The sequence below is a fragment of the Heloderma suspectum genome, chromosome 1 (genome assembly GCF_057233095.1).
Source record: "Heloderma suspectum isolate Gila_16-S chromosome 1, 16-S_ref, whole genome shotgun sequence".
NCBI lineage: Eukaryota > Metazoa > Chordata > Lepidosauria > Squamata > Helodermatidae > Heloderma > Heloderma suspectum.
Window position 1 is genome coordinate 336692607 of NC_139458.1, and position 24129 is coordinate 336716735.

Here is a 24129-nt window from a genome sequence, read left to right on the forward strand (position 1 = left end):
AGACAAACAAGGAATGGAATTATTTAATTTAAAAGATTGCCAGACACTTGCTTGTTGCATCGTGTTTAGCTGTTAAGTCAACATTTCTTGTAATGTTACTGCTTCTGATTATAATCAGCAATGAATCAAACTCTGAAAGAAGTATAGAGGCTTGTGTGGCATTCTAAGCCAAATAGGTCTGGGCTTTGTGTTTTGGCTGAATCTTTTTAGTGACGTGCTTCTTGAACTCAAAGTGGCATCACATTATTTGCAAAAATCAGATTGTGACATGGCTCAAGCTTGTGGCCTTGTTAATTCTCTGATGGATAAACTGCAAGATCTCAGGTATCAGGAGGAAAATTTCAGTAAATTATGGCAGATGTAAAGATGTTTGTAGAAGAAAATTCACGCAAAATGTGAAATAAAGAAAAGAGAACACACTGTATCCCAGAACAATTTCAAGGCTATGTTACTGAATTAAACACAGCAGAAAGTATTTATCCAAACCTTGACCATGATTTTAGAACTGAAGTGTTCCTTGCTGTTGTTGATCGCACTATTTGTGAACTTAAGAGAAGATTTACAGACAGTCTAATCAGCCCGAGATAGTATCTAGATACACAACAACATACATTGGGTTTCTTAGGTGAACAGGTGTCTCAGTTTGTTCTTGCTTTCCTTACACTGAGAGTGTACATTCATAGTTCTGCCTGCACTTGTTCGAAAGTGACTGTTTTCTAAAAAATGTGTTCTCTCTAATTCGTATGACAAGGGAGTGTTTGTGTAGCAATTCTACTTTGTTTGAAAGCCCTTTTCCTTACTGTAATTTGAATTTGGTTAATAATACTATATAAAAATATATTACCTAAATTAATATAAGACTTATTTCAGAAAAAAACATGTTTAGGATGGAATTTTTTAGCATGAAATATACTGTTATTTTTCATCCAGAGATCTTAATATGTGGAACACAGCTCCCCCACCTAGAAATATCCCCCCCCCAGTTGTTTTTCTGGTGCCGCCACTGCTAGACAGCATAGCCAACAGTGAGGGATCATGGGAGTTGCAGTCCAACAACATCTGGAGGGCCACAACTTCCTACCCCTGGAGCAGACAACTCTACACTTGTACTCGTAAGAACATAAGAGCCATGCTGGATCAGAACAAGGGTCCATCTAGTCCAGCATTCTGTAGGCACACAGTGGCCAACCACCACAGGAAGCCCATAAGCAGGACATGAGTGCAACAGCACCCTCACACCCATGTTCCCCAGGAACTGGTGTACGGAAGCACACTGCCTCTGATACGGGAGGTAGCACAGAGCCAGCAGGACTAGTAGCCATTGATAGCCTTCTTCTCCATGAATTTGTCCAATCCCCTTTTAAAGCCATCTAAAATGGTGGCCATCACTACATCTTGTGCTAACAAATTCTATAGTGTGAAGTATTTCCTTTTATCTGTCCTGACTCTCCCACCAGTCAGCTTCATGGGATGGCCTTGGGTACTAATATTAGGAGAGAGGAAGAAAAATCTCTCCCTATCCACTTTCTCTACACCATGCATAATTTTGTACACCGTTATCATGTCTCCCCTTACCATTTTTCTAAGCTAAACAGATGTTGTAATCTTTCCTCATAAGGGAGTTTCTCCAGGCCTTTGATCATTTTAGTTGCCCTTTTCTGCATTTTTCCCAAATCTACAATATCCTTTTTAAGTGTGGTGACCGGCACTGTACACAGTATTCTAAGTGTGGTCACACCATAGATTTGTATAAAGGCAGTAAGATACTGGCAGTTTTATTTCCAATTCCTTTTTTAATTATACCTAACATGGAATTTGCCTTTTTTCACAGCAACCAAACCCTGGATCAATATTTTCATCGAGCTGTTCACCACAACCCCAAAATCTCTTTCTTGGTCAGTCACTGCTAGCTCAAATCCTATCAATGTGTATGTGATACACTTTACACTTGTTTACATTGAACTGCATTTTCCATTTTAATGCCCATACTTCAAATTTGGAGCAATCTTTTCAGATCTCCTCACAATCCCTTTTTGTTTTAATCACCCTAAATAATTTGGTGTCATCAGCAAACTTCATTGTCTCATTGATCACTCCTAATTCCAGATCATTTATGAACAAGTTGAAAAGCATTGGTCCCAATATAGATCCCTGAGAGACCCTACTATTAACATCCTTCCATTGAGTGAATTTACCATTTATTCCTGCTCTCTGCTTTCTGTTCTTTAGGGCCTCTGAACTCAGAGGTGGATGACTATCCAATGTGTGGTGGGCAGAGCACAGAGGGGATCCTCTTCTCCACACTCCGGCCACCCTGCATTTGCAGCTAGACAGCTGATTTTGGCTGTCTAGCTGGGTATATTGGAATGGCGGGGGAGGATGGACAGCACATAGGAAGCATTGGAACAATGCTTCTGTGGTCTCCTCCCTTCCCCACCCCTGGGAACGCCCCCTTTTCACCCGCTTCACACTGCCATTTCATATGTTGATAAAAGTTGTGAGGTTGTTACACCTAACTGAAGAGTGGGCTAACAAATGTTCTATAATATATAAATCAATCATTGCACTTACACATTTTTAAATAAACTGATCTTGGCCTTCTTCTTAAGGTGCCATCTCCTATCGGAGATTAGCTATCAGCAAATAGCCTCATTTAAGCAAATTGGAACCTTAGCAATAGTACTATTTATAAACATTCACAGTTATGAGGTTGGCCACCAGATGGCACGCCAGTAACATTATTTGTCATATGACGATTATTTAGTAAGTGTTTGTTTGGCTTTGTTTTCTAATGGATTAATGATGGTTGTTGTTGTGTGTGTATGTGTGTGTGTGTGAGAGAGAGAGAGAGAGAGACCCAGACCCAGGCCATAATGCCTCTTCGGATGAAGATTTGGAGTTGTCCAACAACTCTGTAGATCCTCTTGAAACTACTGATACCCCTAGCACCTCCAAAGAAGCAACACCAGATCTTCCAGTAACAGTGGACTCCGAGGAATCCCTAGACAGGGCCCCTGAGGTCCGTACTTCCCCCATAGAGTCCGAGGAAAAGACTGAGCATCCATCCAGCCCTAGAGCATGCTGGCATCAGAAAGTGATGGCACAGGCCACTGCTTGTAGATGAAGTGTATGCCTCAGGAAGTGCAGCAACCAGGCTACTTGAGAGTAATGGTCTACTGAAGAGAGGGTCTCCTGAGAAGCAAGGAAACTCTGAAGCAACTACTACAATCTTGCAGCTGTAACTGGATGTGGGCTGGGAGACTTGCGTATATAAGCCTTCAGCTGGCTGCTGGAACAACACTTTATTTCACTCCCAATACCCTGAAAGCATGCCTCTCCTTGCAGTAATCTCGCATGTCGCTGACATCTGGATTTCTGATAAGACTCTTCTTTCGGATTGCCCTTTTTCTGGACTGGTAATACTGTGCTTTTGACCTTTTTACTTGCTTGCTGACTTTGCTAAATGGGTTTGCCCCAGGGCTGAGCCTGACTCAACCATAGCAGAACATGTGTGAACAGTACCGCAGAAGGGTAAGAATATCAGCAAGCACTCGGAGGCACCTTCAAGTTGATGGGAGAATTCTGAGACTTGACCCTCAGTGCTCTGGAACCCGGGTGGCTGCGGTATAGAACCCCTTAGGAGACAGCCTGTCTCACCCACCTAGAGTTAATGGGTTGGGGGGGATGACTCAGGAAGGACTCCTTCAACACCTGAAGAGGTGTGGCCAGTAAGGTGGGGGGTAGCTATTACACTGCCTCCAGCTCATGGCTGGGTATAGTTCACCCTAATTCAAGGCAGGGATAGCTTCATTAGTAGTATTCCGCATAGTGTCTTGTTTGTTGAAGATTGTGTTATGTGAAAGTTGAATAAATTTGTGGCTATAGTTAACCCAGTGACACGTGTCTTGTCTTTCCAGTAAGAACACAATAAAATATAGGCATATGGCATTTATCAGAATCTGGCTTTTGTTATGTTGTCACAGTTGATGTAAGCACTTTCTCTTGGAGACAGGTCCTGGGGGGTGGAAGGAATCATCCTTGGGGCCAGGTGTCCAAGAACTTTTTTTTTTTTAAACCACCACTATTTTATTTGAACATTTTAAAATTAGCAGTACATTAACCAACAGTTCATTAACTATTCATCTGAAACATAATCACCAGCGTTCACTTACCTACTGTTTTCAGAGCAAATGCATTGAAAGTATAACACACAGGCCCTGTTCAGATGTGCACGAGGGGAGGGTGGTTGGGGTAACTATGGGGGGAGGGTAGCGAAACCATGACATGCATGCCCCTCGCATGACTGGGAAGCACGTGGTGCCATGTGGTTCCCATAACCACCCCCTCTGTAGTTACCATCCCATCCCAGTAACCCTCATGCCACAAAAATACATACGCCAGCCCCTCCATCTATTGCAATGCGCCGGCAACCATACAGCAGGTCCGTGCCGGCTAGAATGCAGCCAGAAGTGTTGGACACTCTAGGCCTCTGTCTCTATGGACATGGCCTAGAAACCACCAGGAGCCCATTTTAACCACCAAAGAGCCCGCCATACATAACGGTAAGCCACCCAGGGGCCTCTTAACCCTGCTGCAGGGGGTTGCTAGCTGGGGTGGTTTCAGAACCATGGTTAGTGGGTTTTTCTCCCCCTACACAACATGCTAAGCCACCATGGTTAGTACAAATTCCCTAATCACCATGGTTTAGCGTTACATGTGAACAGGGCCATAGTATATTAGAAATTTCTATCACGTTCAACCAACAACTTTTAAACTCACTTCTGAGATAAGGTTGGTGGTGTGGAAAGTTGGGACTTTTGGGTGGTGGAGCTCCATTTTCAGAATGCTGTCCTCAGGGAGGCTTACCTCTGATGTCTTTTCAGCCCTAACCTTGTGATTTGTCCAGGATTTGTATGATCTGCAGCTTTCAGAGTTTTTTTTTGTTCTACTTCTGTATTAATTAGCACTTTCTGTCTGCTCTACTGTTTTAAAAATGTATTGTATTGTTCCCGCTCCCCCCCCGCCACCCATCTTTTTATCTTTGTTTTGAAGTGTTTCTATGCCATCCTGGGAGTCTTTTTGGACCAAAGACTGGGATATAAATATACACAAATAAATAAAAAATGTAATAAATAATGAACCCTGATGGCATGCCAGCTGTATTATAGTAATTGCTGGAGGTCCATAGCCACCAGTGCAAAATAGAATAAGAGGCATTTCCTTCACCCATTTCCTGTGAGACCATTCATTTACCATTATCACCTTCATAGCCATGTAAGAAACATCACTTCGAAAAACATAAAGATCCTGAAACCTTAAATTCATGGGAGCTGCAAGTTGCTTGGAAACCATAGGTTCTCTCCCCCTCTTATTGCTGCATTATGAATATCTCTCTCAGGACTTGTGATGGAACCGCTTCCCACACCCTTTCGGACACAATCAAAAACATGAGTAGCATCCTTCCAACAGAAAGGTCTTTATTCCAGGGTTTATTTATTTTATTTATTTAAAACATTTGCATCCTGCCCTATATCATTAAGATCTCAGTGAGGTATACAGATAAAATCAATTTAAACAGCATAAAACAATAAATAATTTAAACAGCTTAAAGCTTATTAAACCATTAAACTGTTTTTTTTAAAAAAAATACTTTTTATTCTATTTTTATCTTTTTAAATGAAATAAACAGTACCAACAACCTAATCAGTAACTACAGTTTCCCAGCAATACAGTATTCCTAGGAGGACACAGCAATAACAAAAAGGAGAAAAAGAAAGAAAAAAGAAAACAAGAAGGAAAGGGGGGGAAAAATTCATTACACACCAACTTCAAATCACATTCTACTTAAGAATTATACCTATAACACTGGCAATATTACAATTCAATAGAGCATAGCTAATCAACCTTACATTTCAATATTCTATCATCAATCTTATAGCAAGGATGCAGGCCTACAATTCATTTCTGGTAACCATATATTGCCCTTCAGTTAACATCTAATTATAAAGCTTAACAATTTAACCAGCCAAAAATCTTACTAACCAGTCTTATAATAATGATAATAGTAATAAAAAAGAAAGGAAATTAAAAAGGATAAATAATAACAAATCACTAATAAATTTTATAATATTATATAATAAAAACAACCTTACAGCAATCACTAAGGTATTTTGTACTAGATATATAAATGAGTGTGCACATTTCTTTACACCCTCAAACAGTAAATTTAAGTACAATATATCATATCCATTTTAAAGAGAAAGGATTTTTAAAAAGAAAAAGAAAGAAAAAGAGGCCTAGCCTAAATCTTACAGACTAAACATGGCCAGTTAACAAAACATGTTTGTAGATTCCAGTTCATGGAACTGGGACAGAACAGAACTCTCATGCATTTTTCCGTTTAGCCACGCCTCTGCCATTTCATGATTCAGAAACTTCTTCATCTGACCTTCAGAAAAAATGCAAAATGTAGCAGGATATTTTAAGTGATATTGTAAGTTCATTTGTTTTGCCAAATTTTTCACCTTGATAAATTGCCTTCTTTTATCAGCAACTTCTTTGGTGTACTCCGGGAATAACATAACTTTATCTTGTTTCCAAAAAAGATTTCCGCCCCCTCTTGCCAAACTCAGGATATAATTTTTTGTGGAGATTCTTGCAAATTGGACTATAATCATATGACTAGTCCCTTTAGCATTTGGCACATGGAATGCCTGCTCAATATCAAGTAAATAATCAGATAGCACAGGGAGTATTTCATGCAAAAGCTTATCTACAAAAGTAGACAAATTTACATCACTAGGTAGATATTTAATACCAATGATACGTACATTTGCACTGCGTGTAAAAGCCTCCAGTTGAGAAATTCTGACAGAGAAATTGTTGAAAAAAAAGCTTGTGACACAGTTTCATTCGTTGCAACATCATCTTCCAGCTCGTTAACCTTCGCCTCCATTTTTTGCCAAGAAGTGTTGATTAAATCCACAGCCCCTTGCAGGACGGTGATGGAATTTTGAATTGTATCCAGCCTCTTAGCCTGTTCAGCAAATTTCGAAGACAAAGTTTTTATCAGAGCAAGCAACTCCCCTATATCTTTGGTTTTTGAAACCTTTTCCAGAGGAAGTACTGGGGGCGGGGTGGTGGTGGCGATCCAGTTACTTTTTTTCTCCTTGATGTAGCCATCCTTCTCTTCAATCAGATCTTGCAGGTCCTCAAATATTGTTAATATTTCTTAAACCATTCCTCAGATATTGTTGGTATTTCTTAATCCATAAACTACAATGGAGCACATCAGCTCTAATTTCTCCTAATTAAATAGTAGTTTCAAAACAGCTTTTGAGTGATGATTAAGCTCTGGCAGGCTGGTCTCGGTCGGAATCCAGCCCCTCTGCTCCTTCGCAGCGAGGACTAATCTTCCAAGACTTCATCCAGATGCACTCTTTGCCTCCCCTTTTAATTCCAGGGGAGAGATAAAAAAGTTTTTCAACCCTTAAAAAAGCTGTTTGAGATAGTGCCCCGCTGAGGCTCCGCAGAACGTTGCTAGGGCGACGTTGGCTCCGGCCGGAAGTCTCAAACCATTAATTACACATTAAACTGGTTTAATGGTGGGCAACTTGTGGCACTCCAGGTGTTGTGAGCTGCAATTCCCATTACCCTTCACCATTGGCTGTAGTGGCAAGGACTGAAGGGAACAGAAGTCCAATAACATCTGGAGAGCCACAAGTTGCCCACTCCTGTCTTATTCCCAGATACAAGGCTCTGTCTCTTGCCCTAGCCCTCTCTCATATACCCACATAAAAGCATGAAGCCCAGATGCACAGATTGCATAGCCTCCACTAGTTATGATCAGCTACGTGGGCCAGAGTACATGGATACTTAGTGCAGCAATCGTTTGCACTGGCACAATGTGTAGGGACATTTCCTTAGAACAGGCAGTTGACAATCTTGCTTCATGTAGGATCCAGAGAGAAATAAAACTAGAACCACAAGGGAACTACTTCAACACCTGCCCAACAAGGGTAGCAATGGAAGAAGGGAATAATTTGTCAATGACATATCCAGATATACATCTCTGAAAGAAACTGAGAACTGGCCACCAGTTTCTCCTTTCAAAATACACCCAGTTTCTTGTGATTTTAATCAGAATCCATAGCACTTGGCTTCACAGTGCAGCTCTTTAGCTCATTCCTCAGTACATTAGAGGAATATCATATGGTAAGGATATGGAGTGAAATTAAGAAGATAAGAAGATCCCGGCCAGATCAGACTACAGATCGATCTAGTCTGTCATCCTTTTAAACAGTGACCAACCAGATGCCTCTGGAAAGCCCACAAGCAGGGCACAGAGGCAACAGCCCTCCTCTGCATATCTTTCCAGTATCTGTGATTCAAGGCATGCTGCCCCTGCATATGGAGGTTTCATTTAGCTATCATGGCCACTAGCTGTTGATAAATCGGTTGGCCTAAGAGTTGGGAACTGTACACACCTGATGTTTGGTAACAGTGAAGGTTTATGTGAAGTGAGACAGAGCAGATGTCCTGTCTGTCACATCTGTCATGTACAGGACAATAGCTGAGTGCATACTGTTGCAGCAGATACAGCTGATCCATAGGCTTACTTTGACAGTGGTGGAAGAAAACAAGCTAAAATATAAGGGGTTGGATCCAAACTTAATCATGCTTAGAGCAGATCAAATGAGCTGAATCTAAGGTTCAGCTTAAGTCCCATTCGTTTCCCAAGTCCCAGAAAGAAAGAAAGAAAGAAAGAAAGAAAGAAAGAAAGAAAGAAAGTTAATGATTTGATTACTCTTTTATTAGTGTATGGCAGGAGTGTGGAATCTTTTTCAGCCAGAGGGCTGAATTCAGTTTCCAAGAAACTGTTGGGAGCTGCAGTCCAGTGGCGGGCGGGGCTGAAGACAAAAGGGGTGAGGCCAAAGGCAAAAGAGACAAGGCCAAAGTACCAGCATATTTGAGTTTCAGGCTCTTGCTGTCAGTGACTAAGGCTTAGAAGAGCATGTAAGGGTGCGATCCTATGCATATTTAGACAGAAAAAAGTCCTACAGTTCCCAGCATTCCCAGCTGGCTGGGGAATGCTGGGAGTTGTAGGACTTTTTTTTTTGTCTAAGGATGCATAGGATTGCACCCTAAACCTTTCAGAATGGTGAAAACACACATGCAAAAGCTGGGGAACCACGAAACAATAGGTGGGCAGGGGAAATGGAGCTTGGCCATCTGGGGGACTCTGGCGGGCTGGATTGGGACCCAAGGCAGGCTGGGTTTGGACTGCAGGCCTGAGAGTCCCCTTGGTCTAAGGCCTGGTATAGGCCTGCCAAATCGCCTAACCATGGTTAGGAGTTCAAATGCCCAGTGGGCTTGCATTCTTCCTCTTCCTCTGTCATGCATGGATTCCCTCCTCCCTTTAATTTTCAGAGCTAACCACGGCTCACATTATGGGCCTGTTCAGATGTCACATTAAGCCACCATAGTTCGTTTTTTTCAGTGAACCACGATGTCTTATCATGTTATGCGTGGGGTCAAAATCCCAACCATGATGGCTAGGAAACCACCCCCGCTTACCACCCCTCTGTAGTGGGATTAGGGGGCCCTAGGGTAGCTTATTGTGTCATGTGGCAGGAACTCCATTGTTAAGAGTGGTTGCTCTGCACGAAAATGCAGCAACCACAGTGATGGCAGCCTACAGTGTCTGTCACTTCCGGTGACGCTCTAGGCAGCCTGGCCAGACTCAATGGTCACTGTCACATAGTGACAACTGGAGTGGCTGGTGCACACCATTTCCCAGTGCAATGGCCTCTGGGATAACCAGCAGTGGTGGTGAGAGGATGACGTGGTAACCACGCTGTGCGGTTCCTGGTCGTGTGATGGGCACGTGCATCATGATTAGCCTAACTCTTCCCACTCTGTAGTTACCCTAACCACCCTTCCCCTTTTCGCTTGTCCATAGGGCCTATGTCTGTAGAAACATTTTCTCTAGCCATAGTTAACTCCTAATGGTTTGCAAACATGGCTAGAAGTGGGTTAGCAAACTGTACTTTGAGCTAACCATGGTTAGCTATGAAAATTAAAGGGAGGAGAAATTTACATACAAGAGTGGAAGAGGTGGAAGAGGAAGGAGGTGTGTCTGAGCATACAAATTGCTTCTGAGCTCATCACTATGGGTTCAGTGTTCAGGCAACATTACCTCTGCACAGATCTGAATTGGTGACCATGGCTTCAGGATTTTTAACATATCTGATAGTGAGTTGTTACCATGGATGCGATAAAGAGGAAAAAGCAGACTTACTCATCTTGCAGCTGATCAAAGATCTCTGCTTTTCCTGCTCATGCAATTATAACTGACGCTGAAAATAGCAAACATATTCCAGCTATTTCCATATTTCTCCAGGTCATAGAGCAGAAGGACAATCTATATTCAGAGAAATCTGCTTTTGTTCATTATTTGCAAACAGAAGAATGATCAAATATGGGGAATGATAATTCTTAAGAAATAAGTTGTGATAACTAGTGATAGGCTTTATGGATGCAGTCACAGATGTTATCATTCACAGAGGAAAATTCTGATAAGTCTACTGATTTCTGCTTTTTTTCCTACAAGAGAAAACCTGTTCAATACACAAACACTCTTTAAACCAACTAAAAAAAGCCTTTACCTGTTTCAAGAGGTTTTTAGCTGGGTAAAGAATTTTAGTTGATTAACTGATTACATTTAAATATATTTGCATACTTCCCAAACTTCAGTATAGTTTGGGAAGACTTTTAGAATATTGAAGGATGTGTAGGTGGCTCAAAAGTTATCACTAATTGTTAGAATGAAACCCAGTTTAATATTTTCTTTCTTTTTTATTCTTCATTATAGTAATTTAGTTTTAAAAAAACAAGCATGCTGATTCACTGACAAAAAGTTGCTGGCATCAGGTAAAATGTTCTCTCAGTTAATCAATTAAAACTCTAGCTGATTATTCTACTGATTAAACCTGTTCAAGCTTTCATTCCTATCTTTATTTATGTATTTATTTATTACGTTTATATCCTTTCCTCTTTGCAAGCAACCGAAGATGGCTTACATGATCCTCCTCCTCTCCAGTTTATCCTCACAACAACCCTGTGAGGTAGGTTAGGCTGAGAGTCAGTGACTGGCCCAAAGTCACCCAGTGAGCTTCATGACTGAGTGGGGACTAGAACCCGGATCTCCTGGGTCTCAGTCCAACACTCTAACCACTATATCACAGCCGCTGTCATGGTCTCTATCATGGCTCTAATCATTTGTTATCCTTTCAATCCTTTACTAAAATGAATTAAAATGATGATGATTGATGATGATAATAAATGAATGCATCACTTTCCCCTCAGAGAGCATATCCTTTCACTTTCACATTTTCAATTTATTTCACATTTTTCACAATTGTATTATGGCAACATTGGGATGCCTCAAAAGGTAATGAACGGGATTAGTCATGTAAATTCTTTGCAGGCTCCTTTATATGCTACCCTTCACGCAGGCCGGTGGGCCTTTGCATTCAGGGTCAGCCCTACCATTAGGGAGAGTGAGGCACCTGCCTTAGGCAGCTAACCTTGGGTATCATGAGGGGGCAGCAAATTGTTTTTTGATTTAATTTATTATTATTTTACAGGAGGAAAGAGGCAGTTCCTGCCTAAGATGCCAAAATAACTTGGCTGGCCTTGACTACTATACACTTTGACTTGTGGAGGGCAAGGCAAGGGGTGGGGGGAGCAGAGTATTTGCTGGGAAATATCTTGGGTCTTGTTTGCACTCCCAGTCTCTGTTGCCATTGGGTCATTCCTCCTGGTACAAGTCTACCATAGATGTTCTTGTATAGAAGATCTGCCGAGTTAAAACAAGCTTTACAGCTTTCCTGAACCAACGGTAGGAAAACACATAAATCAAGGGATTGCAGGCAGAATTAAAGTAAGCAAACCAAATAAGAACATCAAACACAATGGGCGGGGTAATGAAATCCAGCAGACTGTCTACCATGGTGTCTATGGTAAAGGGCAACCAACACAGCAGGTAAATTGCTACCGCGATCCCAAGTGTTTTTGCTGCCTTCCTTTCTCTTTTCATGGCTCCTAACTGACACCTGGAGCCCTTGGCTCTCTTATTCATGCTGCTGATCTGTTTGGCTTGTCTGGTGGCTACAATAAATATCTTAAGATACAGCCCTATCATGATCAGGCAGGGGAAGAAGAAGAGCGGGAAGTTGATCCAGCCCCAAAGTTTGTTGAACAGAAGCTGGCAGCGCCCAACGCAGGGCAGGTCCTGCAAGAACTGACCTAACCCTTCCTCCACTGTTTTGCTGTAAAGGAAGATGGAGGTGTAAACCACGGGCACCCCCCACCCCACTGCTATGTAGATGCAAGCGGCCCTTATGGTGAACTTGGTGGGGTAGAGCAACGGGTCACAGATGGCGCAGTGACGGTCGATGGAGATAAAGCAGAGGTGGAATATGGAGGTCAAGCAAAACAGGGTGTCCAGGAAAGTGTGGAGCCGGCAAAAGGCATCGCCAAAATACCAGCAGCTCTCCACAGAGCGGATTGTGCTAAAGGGAAGCACCATTAAGCCCAGGAGGAGGTCTGCCAGGGCAAGGGAGAGGAGCAAGAAATTGGTGGGGGTGTGAAGTATTTTGAAATGGAAGACCGAAATTACCACCAGCAGGTTCCCCAGTACCGTAAGTAGCACGCCCATGGCACCGGCGAAGTAGATGGCTAACTGGACTCCCAAAGGATGCAGGGTTCTTAAGCAGGAGCCGTTCGTTGGAAAGCAGAGTGGAAGCAGGATGGTGACTTCTGCAGTGGTGTTCATGCTTTCTTACCCTCTGCCACTCTCGGCTTCAGCCTGCATCAAAGGTTTCAGGTGTTGCGACCTTTCTTCGTTATCTGAGAAAAAAATATAACATGAATTATTACCTGAATGTATGTTACCAGGAAAAAAATATGACATGGAATATTACAGGACACCGGAATCACAGGGAGTGTGGTTCCCGTGAAAGGAATCTTGAGAGAGAGAGATTGAGAGAGAGAGAGAGAGAGAGACCATCTCCATAGCTGGTTCAAGGAACTCTGTTGCAGCCTAACACATTGAACTAAGAAGCTATGGCCACTCAGTCTGGCACAATTGCACTGGCTACATACACAAAGCCACATACTTGCCTTCTTGCTCTGTTTTTCTGGAATAGCTACCAGCCCAAGCTCTATACGTATAATCACTAAAGCAGATCACAATCCTCATTCCACCTTTAAATATGCATTCAGACAGTAGACAAAACCCACTTTCTTCCCACTTATTCTGATTGGAAGTACAGCAAACTGAACTAATTTGGGTTAGATGTAGACTTCAGGGGCTATATACAAGTTTAAGTACCCACTAATTCAGCTTTCGGGGGGGGGGGGTTAATATGATATTTTGTGATGATTGTACAGATGCTGGTTCTTAGAGGAAGTTAAGAGTTTACTTTTTAAGTCATTTACTTTAACTTGCAACCAGGGGTTTTGCACTAATTTATTATATCTGTATTTGTATCAAAGATGTGTTCATATAAGCATATTGCACTGTGTATATGATTGTGTATTTGCTAAATGTTGCTCAGTCCTTGTTCGGTCTTTTGTACTTTTTAAAGCCATTTTTTTAAATGCAAGTACTGATTACATGAATGACAGAATAAAAGGGTTCTTTGTTAGAACAAGAATTTGTGTGGCATTTGTGGAGAAAAATCTTTGCTTTTCACAGTCGCTGAGAATACATTTCTCATTCCAGATTCATCTTTCTTAAATGTAGAAATCTCTCTCTCTCTCTCTCTCTCTCTCCTTCCTTCCTTCCTTCCTTCCAGTTATTGCAAATATATAAATAGAAAGATATTATGGAATTGAGAATCTCACATCCAATAGATTTTGTAATAAAAAAACAATTGCACAATTATTGATTTAGAAGCCTTGTGTCACTGTTTAAATATTAAACGTCTTCTCTATAAAGCAAATAAACTAGGATGAGCGATACAACAATATGGATAGCATTTGTTTCAGTAGAAATGTCCAAGGTGTTTTGTTTTTTGCTAAGGTTTTGTAAGCAATTACCTGTATGATTTGGGGAGATGCAATTCATAGACAGTTGAGAATACTTGTTTTATTGATTTGTAATAGATACATAAAACATAGATCCAACACTGAGACAGTGTAATTAAACAAAATGTATTTGCCCTAAACTTTAAAAAAAATGTTTCTGAAATGCATGCAAAATTAATATGGAACCTTTGATTTTGATCCCATGAATGCAAAAAGAAAGCATCCTTTTTTATATTGGGGTTGAAATATATACAAAATACAGTAAGGATTACTTACCAGTGTCCACTATATTAACTTCCAGGGTCTGTCTTCATTCCATGTCTGGAAATTGTGAAATCAGCATGCCTTATATAATCCAGTTGGAACAATAGTCCTCTCTAATGAATAGTGTTTCTGTAGGTGTGGTCAACAATGTATATGCATGTTCAGCAACAATGCTTGTCTTCAAGCACCCTATGCCATGGCTTTATAGACATACATACTCATTACTTACCTGCCTTTTTAAAATGTTAAGGGCTGACAGCACAATCTCATGCATGCCTACTCTGAAGTAAGTTATGTTGAATTCAATTAGACTTACTCCCAAGTGAAGGTTATACTTGCAGCTTCCCTAACCTGGTGCCCTCCTGAAATGTTGGACTACAACTCCCACCATACCTAGCCAACATGGGGAAGGTTGGGTTATAGGATCACAATCTGAGTCACAAATTGCCTGTACATTTCCTGCCCATAGTAATGTCACTCTGTCTCTCTTCTGCCTTTTCCCATGATTCAATGTATTCCCTCTCACCTTTGACTCCCAAAGGTCCCTTTGTCATTCCTATTTATTTATTATATCTAAATGCCACCCTATAACAAAAGATTCTCAGGGCGGCTCACTCAATAAAACGGGTTCAAAACAACTCTGCGAACTCCAAGACATTCTGCATTTTATTCCGAGACACTTTCTATTCCACATTACTTCACCCCAGGTTTCTAGACCAGGGGTGAGGAACATCTTTTGGCCTGAGGGCTGGATTGCCCCCCTGGACTGATCCAGCTGTCCAGATGATGACAGGGGGCAGCCCCTGCCCCCTAGTGATGTTATCCCTCCCTCCCATTCTATCTTCCTCTGTGCAGACAGAGGCACAGAGCTGCATGTCTCTGTCTGCATGGAGAAGAGACTTGGCTGTGCCTGGAGGAGCAGCTCCTCCTTATGGTTTTTACATTCTGAAATCTTTGTAAACCACCTTGGTTGGTTTCAGAAAGGTGATATAGAAATGCAATAAATAAATAAGCTTTTCCTAGCATTGGACAAGCTGGCCACCTCCTTTGTGCACTACTCACCATCCCAATTGGGACAAGGAGAAGTGTGTGAATGGGAATCTCCAATGTTAGTTCCAGTCAGTGATTGGAGATAGCAGAAGGGAATCCTCTGCTCTTGCAGCAGCATGCAAAGGTGAATCCCCACAGAAATGGGGAGGGGCTTGGGAGGGAAACCTCCGTGGCCTGGATGGGGAACCTCCATGGGTTGCATTTGGCCTGCAAACCACAGGTTCCCATCCCTGTTCTAGACAGGCCTTGATTTGCACATTATCACAAACACTCTGCAAACCTGGATGAAGATAAATGAACTGGGCAAGCAGTGATACTGTCCCTGGGACTGAGATTGGTCCCAGCTCTAGATTTAAATTCCTGCTCGGTCATGACGCAAACTAGATTGATTTATTTTTTGCTTATTTTACTACATTTATTTCCTTGAAGGAACTCAAGGCAGTGAACATGGTTCCTTCCCCTCCATTTTATCCTCACAACAATCCTGTGTGGTAAGAGAGGCTTAAAGAGAATGACTGGTCCAAGGTGCTGAAAAAAACCAGAAGGGAGGCACCCAGGATAAACAAAAAGCAATAAGAGAATGAATTTTCTGAGGTGTAAAAGTGTAATTTGTTTATTTTAGGCCCAATGTGTTTTGAAGACTGTTGCTCTTTTGTCAGGGGCAATCTTAGAAAAATGCAAATGCTGCAAACAGACTGCAAACCCAGATGGTATAAGAAGGAAAGTAATCTGGCTGAGTTTGTTTTCAGCCTTTGCATTTTAGAAGACTGCCCCTGATGAACGAGTTACAGTCTCCAAAATGTGTTGATCCTGAAATAAACAAATTACACCTTTGCACCTCAGAGACTTTGTTCTCTTATTGCTTTCCACTGGTCCAAGGTCACATAGTGAGCATCATGGGCCAAGTGAGGATATAGACCCAGGTCTTCCTGGCCCTAATCCAGTACTCTCATCACTATGGCTCACTGGCTTGATGACCTTGGATGTGTCACTATCTCTCAGCCTAATCTGTAGACAGTGGGTAGGCAACATAGTATCCATGGGCACCAATGTGCCCCCAGACATCTTCCTTGGTGCCCACCAAGATACCATGCGCCTCACAATTTTTATGTATAAATATTTTTAATATTTTCTTACTGGCTGCTGGGATTGCTTCAGAGCATGGTGGGAGCCTCTAGCTGATGCCATCTTAATGTCAGGGATGAGTCCAAGCCTCCCGGGATGTCTGACAGCTCCAATTCTGAATCAGAGTCGGAACAGCTAGATCAGAGCCCAGGTCCCTACCTTCCCTAGAGCCCCAAGATGCTAGGAGAGATTCCTCTGAAGGCCTTGACAAACAGATGGCCCGGGCTGAGCTGCTGCCCCTTCCCTCCACTGTTAGAACTCAAGTTTCAGAGGAGGAGGAAGAGGGGAACGACTTGAGAGATGCTAGGGCATGTTGCAAAGCAAAGCAGGAAAAGTTAGGGACAGGGTTTAGATGCCCTGCCAGGATAGCCACTCTTAGAAGCCATCATAGGAGGGAGCCACCCTAAGGAAGGGGCAACCCTATGAAGCAAGTCTGGCCATGAAGTTGATGGTCAAACTGTCAGCAACTTCACTACCCTCCGGTTTGTCTCCTCTGATTAGAGATCTCAGATTAGTTGTTTAGGGCCTGAGGCAGTCTGAGAGCTTCCTTGAATCTGCATTTGTAGAAAGGCTAGTCTCTAGCAAAATAAAGTTGTATTAACCTGAAGCTTTGTCTCTTTGTGGAGTTGATTGTGAAGGGGAGGGACAATCCAATCCCGACACTTAATTTCCCATGATTGCTTCTGAGCAGATTACTTGTCCTTTGTGACTAGCTATGCCCACCCTGGCAGCCATTTTATGGTTCTGCCAAGAGCAGTTTCTCAGATTTCCAAATGTCCCAAAAGATTGCATACCCCTGCTCTAGACAATCTACTGACCTAGATGGACCAGAGCTCTGACTCAGTATAGGGCAGCTTCCTATCTTCCTAATGCAAATGTAAGGGGTATCTTTCAGATTTTCTTCCACTCCCAAGATGGAGAACACATCAAGGATGCTGCTTTTTGTTTAGTGTTTATTAAACAGGGGCCACACCAAATATATTTGAATACACACTCTTATTCTTATGAAACTAGAAAGGACAACTCAATTATCACTATTATCAGTCCTTTTCACATGGTCTAAAACAAGGGTGTTAAACCTCAGGCCTGTGGGCCAAATTTGGGGTCCCAGTCTGGCCCTCTGGGGTTCCTCAGAAGGCCATGCACCTTTCCCCTGGCCCCACCTCCTTTCCACCAACCATCAATTGTGTGGTGGTTTCCTGGCTTTTGCATGTTTTTTCCCGCATTCTAAAGGTTGAAACGTCTCTCCCAAGGCTTAGTAACTAGCAGTAAGAGATTTAGAAAGCAATCCTATGGCCCCTAGACAGAGTTGGGGGATGGAGGAGCATAGGATACTTCAAATTCCTGGATCCACGGCCGGAGACAACACTCCGACCGTGGACCCAGGAGTCTGAGTTCCCTGCCCTCTCCCCCTCGCAGCCAGCATAGAGAAAACCGCACCAGCTGCCTCACCAAGGTTGTAACAGTGACCTTGGAGGGAAGGGAGAGGGGGTGGTTCTGTGGGAGGGGAGGGAACTGGGGAAGTGGGGATATGAGCTATCTGCATCTTCCCCAGCCTCTGTCCTTCCTCCTCCACAGAGCCCTAGCTAGACAGGCGAAAATGCCTGTCTAGCAAGAATGCAGAGTGGGGGAAGCACGGAGGCGAAGATCACCTCTGTGGTGCTCCTGCTCTGCACAGGATTCCTGTCAGCCTCCGAGTCTGGAGGATGATGGGAATCCTGATAGGATTGCGTACAAGCTAAAATATGCTGGTGTATTTGGTGTTTGGTCCCTGCCCTGTTGACTTTTGCTCTGCCTCTTTTGCCTTAGGCCCCACCCCCACTTCAAGGTGCCCCCCAAGAGCATCTCTAAAATTGAATTTGGCCATTGAGCTGATAGAGATTCAACACCCCTGGTCTAAAAGATTTTGTGATATTCAGCAGTATGTAAATGCCACAGATAGATAGATAGATAGATAGATAGATAGAACTATGTTATAATGAATGCATGGATGTAGGGAAATGGATCAAACCCCCAACCTTCAGGGGTTCATCAACAGACCCTACATGTGTACAACTTACACACGTGTAGGCTCCTGCAGTCAGTGCAGTCAGGGCCTCACTCTGAGGAGGAGCCTTTCCTCAGAGGGAGGCATTGTGGATGGGGTGGGCCTGGAGACCACTTGGGTGGTAGATCAGGCAGGCGCAGCTCCTGAGAACCCTGCTGGCCGCTCTCCCACTGTGGTATTTGCCACAGTGGGTGAGCAGGGCCCGTAAAGTGGCTGTGGGCCTTCTTGGTGGTGGGAGTGTGCAATTTTCCACCCCTCCCCTTTCGGCTCCTGAGGTAGGGGATTCACTTCACCTGATAGGAGGGCCAGCCCCGCTTCTGCAAGCCCGAGCAAAGACTCAAGTCCCCCCACTCCCCTCTCCACTTCCCGCACAGCCAGGAGGATGACTTCTACAGGATTTCGGTTTACTTTTCATGATTCCTGGCTTATTGTTACATATTTAAAACAAACTCTAGTCAATTGCTAAACAAGCCAACAACAATGTCTGCATTCTTTGGGTGGCTTGTTTAACAAACCAGAGCTTGTCTTAAATTATGATTCCTGCTTCAAACATAATGACACAAATTATGATTCCTGATTCCCAGGAATCAGGGAAAGCCAAATGAAATCCTGGCTAAGTCCTTCTCCTGGCCATGCAGAAGGAGGGGAGGGAAGGAGGAGCATGCAAGCTTAAGTCTTTGCTTGGGCTCACAGTAGCTTGTCCACATAGTGCAGCCTCCTGAACCTGGTGCACTCTAGATGTTTTGGACTACACAACCCCAGGATTCCTGACCATTGGCCATGCTGGGGAGTTGAAGTCCAAAAACATCTGGAAAGCACCAGATTGGGGGAGGCTGATATAGCAGTAAATCCTGACTTAGAGCTGTGTGTGAACTTGGCCACTGAGTGCTAAATACGGAGGGAGGTATAGTGGATGTGGAAGAACCAGCCTGCTGTTTTGGGTTACACAATTAAACAGGAGACTGTTAAATGGAATAAGGAGGAAATCCCAATAAATAAGAAATTATCAAAAATAAGCCCAAAATAGGTTATCAAAAGAGAGAAGTTCATAAACTGGGCAGACCAGTCTTAAGAAGTATGCCTGAAATAGCTTCTGTAAAAGACTTTCCAAAAGAATATTCACAGGGGGTGTAAACGCTGCATGCAAGAGGGACATTTATTGCACAGTCCCTTGGGGCCACTTCCTTCCTTTGCAGTCTCTTCTGAGCTGTTTGCTTCTGACAAAAAGTGTGTCTCACTTGGGAAGTGTCAAACCTGAACAATTATTCCAACTGTTATTTTGCAGGGCTCTTTATGAGCTCAGTTGCATGTGAGTAAATAAAACCCTTGAATTTATTTTAAACACTTTATGAAAGGAAAGAATGTATTCCTACAGTGTATTAAAGAAGACCGACTGAAGCTCCTGGCTCTATTTAAGTCCTAGCAAAAACATCGATTGACTTCAAGGATATATCGAGGGAGATGTGAATTGCAAATATAAAATGGATCTTCTAAAACACAGAGACTAAAGGGCAATAGCCAGAACTCTAAAGGAGCTATCCAAGATGCTGAACCCTATCCCCCAAATAGGTTCAGCACCTTGGATAGTCCCTTTGGATTTATGGCTGGTTCTGACTGAAACCCAGAATGGACACATAACCCCACCCAAATCGGAGCCACCAGCCTCCACTGATTAGCAGTAACACGGGGGTTGGAACCAGATTTAAGCTGGATTAACTGTGTTGCTGGAAGTGGAATTCCCCACTCTCTCCATCCCAGGGCAGCCCCTTCAGTCCCCTGAAAATGCTACACAGAGAGCCAGGAGACCTTGCTGATTAAGGTGAGCTGTGGTATAGGAGGAGGGGGTCCCCCAAAATTGGGTGGAGGGACCTTCTATGAGCAGAAGGCAGTTCCAGGATCCAGCCCCATGTCTTTTTTAAAAAAAGTATTACTAGCTGTTCCTGTTGTGAAACGTGTTGCAACCATGTGTGTAACTTAAGATTTAGTAACTTTGTTAATCAGCTGTTTTACCCAATCTTGACATTTCAACTTCGTACTAAATTTGTATTAAAACTGATAAGAGATAGACTGGTGCAGTAAGCGAGAAAGTTTTGAAAGTTTTTTTTCAAAATACTGCCCCCACCCCGAAATTGCTATGACCACAGATTTGGAGTTATACATAAAAACACATTTTTGATGAAATTAGCCCCCAGTGTGGTTTTCAGTATTTGTCACCGAATCTGTGTGATAAATGCTTTAATTTTTTGAAAAAAGTAAATCAGCCAAGTGGAACTCAAGATACTGATTGCTACAGAAAGTGCTTTGCATTTTAATATATATTACGCCGTGAAAGATTTCTTAATGGAAGTGCATGCAAAGAATTCAAAGTGCTAATTCAAGTACTAAATGTCGATTTTACCATTATTTATTTATCTACCTATCCCTAAACATCTTTGCCATTCCGCATCTTCAGTGAGTAAATGACATGTCTGAGCTGCTTCTTTAAATGTAGCATATACTACCCCATTGTATGTTCTGATACCTTCGTAACTGGTGTCACAACAACATGTAGTAATGGTAATCTAAGAAAATGTCTTTCTGTACCTGAAGGAGATGCACCATACATTCTCCCTAGACAGGGACAGCCCAAGGCACTGGGGATTGCACACATCAGGGATGCAGAATCTCAGACCCGGGGGCCAAATCCAGCCCACTTGGGGTCCCAGTCTGGCCATTCAGGGTTCCACAGGTGGCCACATCCCCTTTCCCCTGACCACTAATTCTTTGGTGGTTTCCGAGCTTTTGTGCAGTTTTCCCTCCATTCTGAAAGGTTGAAATGCCTCTCCTCAGGCTTAGTGACTTAGTACAGATCTTTAAGCTACAATAGGCTGAAATTTTTGGTCTTTTGGGTGCTTCCATTTGCCTTTGACTCTGCCCATCAGTGGAATGCGGCACCTGAGAGTTTCTCCAAAGTGGAATTTGGCCCTCAGGCTGAAAGAGGTTCAGCACCCCTGCCATACGTCCTATGGCATGCAGTAGAGTTAGGGATGAAGAACCTCTGGTCTGTGGGCCAAATGCGGGCCTCCAGGCCTTCCAGTTCAGACCTCCAGGCTCTTCTGAGGCCATGCCTCTTCATTGGTCCCAGTCCAGGTTGCCTATATTAATTACTCCAACTACAATTATTGATTCCTTCCAACTACAAACGTGGGCTTACGCACATTGGGGTTGGAGAATGCCTGCATGCAAATGTCTTTTTCCCCCTTGTTGCATCCTGCACAAAATTAAGAGTCACTTCTGTAACTCCACCCAGTTTTGCTCTGGCCACACCCACTTTGGCTCTGGCCACACCCACTTTTGGCTCTGGCTTCACCTATGTTTGGCTCTGGCCCCACCCATTGCTGGAATGTGGTGTGGAAAACCCCCCAGACAGGTTTAGACTAAGGTAACATGGGTAGCATGAGCAATGGTGGGGAGCATACATAGATCGACATCACAAGGTGATCACATTGCAATACAGTGAGAAGTGAGACTGTGTCTAAATTAAGAAGTTTAACATTTAATTATCAATGTTTCAACTAATTTTTAAAAACAGAATTATTTGTCTGCAGTTGTAGACACCAGTAGCGAATGCATGCAATCATGTATTGTGTACCTGTTCGGCTCTGCAATACAAATTATTATAAACTTTAACAATTAATTGCAAATCTGTCAATTTATTTTCAGGGGTGTGATTATTTTTCTGCAAATCTACAGACTGGCAGCGTTAATTTGAGACTGTTCCAAACTCGATTGGATAATATTTAGGGTTTGAAATGGAGTGAACAAAAAATCATGCTCTGTATATATATATATATATATAGAGAGAGAGAGAGAGAGAGAGAGTTCCATAAACAAAAGAACATGTGTGTGTGTGTGTGTGTGTGTGTGTATATATATATATATATATATATATATTATAACAAATGAAGTCCCAGATGTGGCTGTACATTATCATGAACTTTCTTGTTCCAAAATGTCAAGTTCAAAGCCCATTTCTCAACAAACATACTCTCAGTTTGCTTTTCTTTGCATACAGTAAGTTAATTTGGCATTGAGATAATAGCCCTATTCAGGTGTTCATTGCTCACACAATTCCCAAGCAGGGTTCTAAGTTGCATGGGAAGCCTACATGTGTTGAACAAGCTCTGTGTGTAAGACCTTCCACCCAAATGTGTGGATAGGACCAGGGAGGATGCAATGGTGGGGATGGGCCAAGCAAACATGACCCCATTCTCCCCCCCCCCCATGAAACTGGAAACACATGAGTAATGAATGGCCAAATAAGGGTACTGTCCCATACTTTATGTAATAAACAATGACATGTTCTCAAGCACAGCGCTGTCATGTAGAAAAATCCACAGATTGCTGAATAGAATGCAACATTTAATGCAAAAGCTTTGAAAATTTGGGCTCAAAGGGACTGGAAATATTAAAACATACACACCACAATAGTACATAAACATGGCAAAAAATTAATAATCATTGCATATGATAAAAGAAATTATAAGATGCTACTGTCCATGTAATTGATACATATTGGCTGGAAATTGCCATCATAAAAGAGAATAGCAAAAAGCCTCTGTAGCAGTGTAGATGCGAAAAATGTCAGATAGTCAATTCATTGCCAATGCAGCAGGAACAAGATGTCAAGGAGCAGCAGGTGTCTGCTATTCACCCCATTTCTTAACCATTCATCTTCAGGTGCTTCATAGGCAATGTCCTTGTGACAAGCTCCAGATTCAAATTGCCTCCCCTGAGTGCACTACCCTTTAAGCCAGCCTTCCCCAATGCATTGCCATTGGCCATGCTGGCTGGGAATTGTGGGAGTTCAGTCCAACACATTTGGAGAGCATTGGTTGGGGAAGGCTTCTTTAGATGCTCATTGTTCCAGAGAGCTAGAAGCACTCTAAATGGAAGCTGGGTCTGTATACACACAGACACACAGCAGTCAACTAACTCCACTTTCCTTACCGGCAACCCTGTTGGGTGGTGGAAACCATGGGACCTGAGTTAACTTTAGTGGTTGAGGGAGAAAGATGCTTTCCCCAGACTACCAGGTGTTGCCTCCAACCCAGCAGGACCCCTGTTCCCTGAGAGGAAGTGAGAGGGAAATCAGTGAGTGACTTAGATATAAAAAACAAGGACTACAATTTATTTAACAAGGAAAAGAAAAAAGATGGAGGAAACAAAACAAGCATTCAAATGAATTTAAAATATAACGTAAGACTCTAAACCACAAAATAGAGGGAAGGGAGGCCAATAGTGATATGGTCCACAAATGTAGGCTATATCTTAAGACCTTTCTCAAAACTGTGCAGACCAGGACTTAGAGGTAGCTTCAGTTACTGGTAGTTGGTTGTGGGGCTGCTGCTGACTAGTAATTGGCTGAGCCAGTGTGGTGTAGTGGCAAGAGTGTTGGACTGGGAGCTGGGAGATCCGAGTTCTAGTCGCCACTCGGCCATGGAAGCTCACTGGGTGACTTTGGGCCAGTCACAGACTCTCAGCCCAACCTACCTCACAGGGTTGTTGTT

At 42.8% G+C, this 24129-nt stretch overlaps 1 protein-coding gene across 1 annotated transcript; it reads right to left on the reverse strand.

Annotated features, from left to right (window-relative positions):
• Positions 1-11812: 11812 nt before the first annotated feature.
• On the reverse strand, positions 11813-12838 carry LOC146359543 (trace amine-associated receptor 5-like). The gene has a single exon (XM_084831751.1). It carries the CDS (start codon positions 12836-12838, stop codon positions 11813-11815), a length of 1026 nt encoding a protein of 341 aa, XP_084687877.1.
• Between the last annotated feature and the right edge of the window lie 11291 nt (positions 12839-24129).

Bases quoted from the DNA above. Each gene is read 5' to 3' on its own strand.
- LOC146359543 (XM_084831751.1), bottom strand. From the start codon at position 12,838: ATGAACACCACTGCAGAAGTCACCATCCTGCTTCCACTCTGCTTTCCA.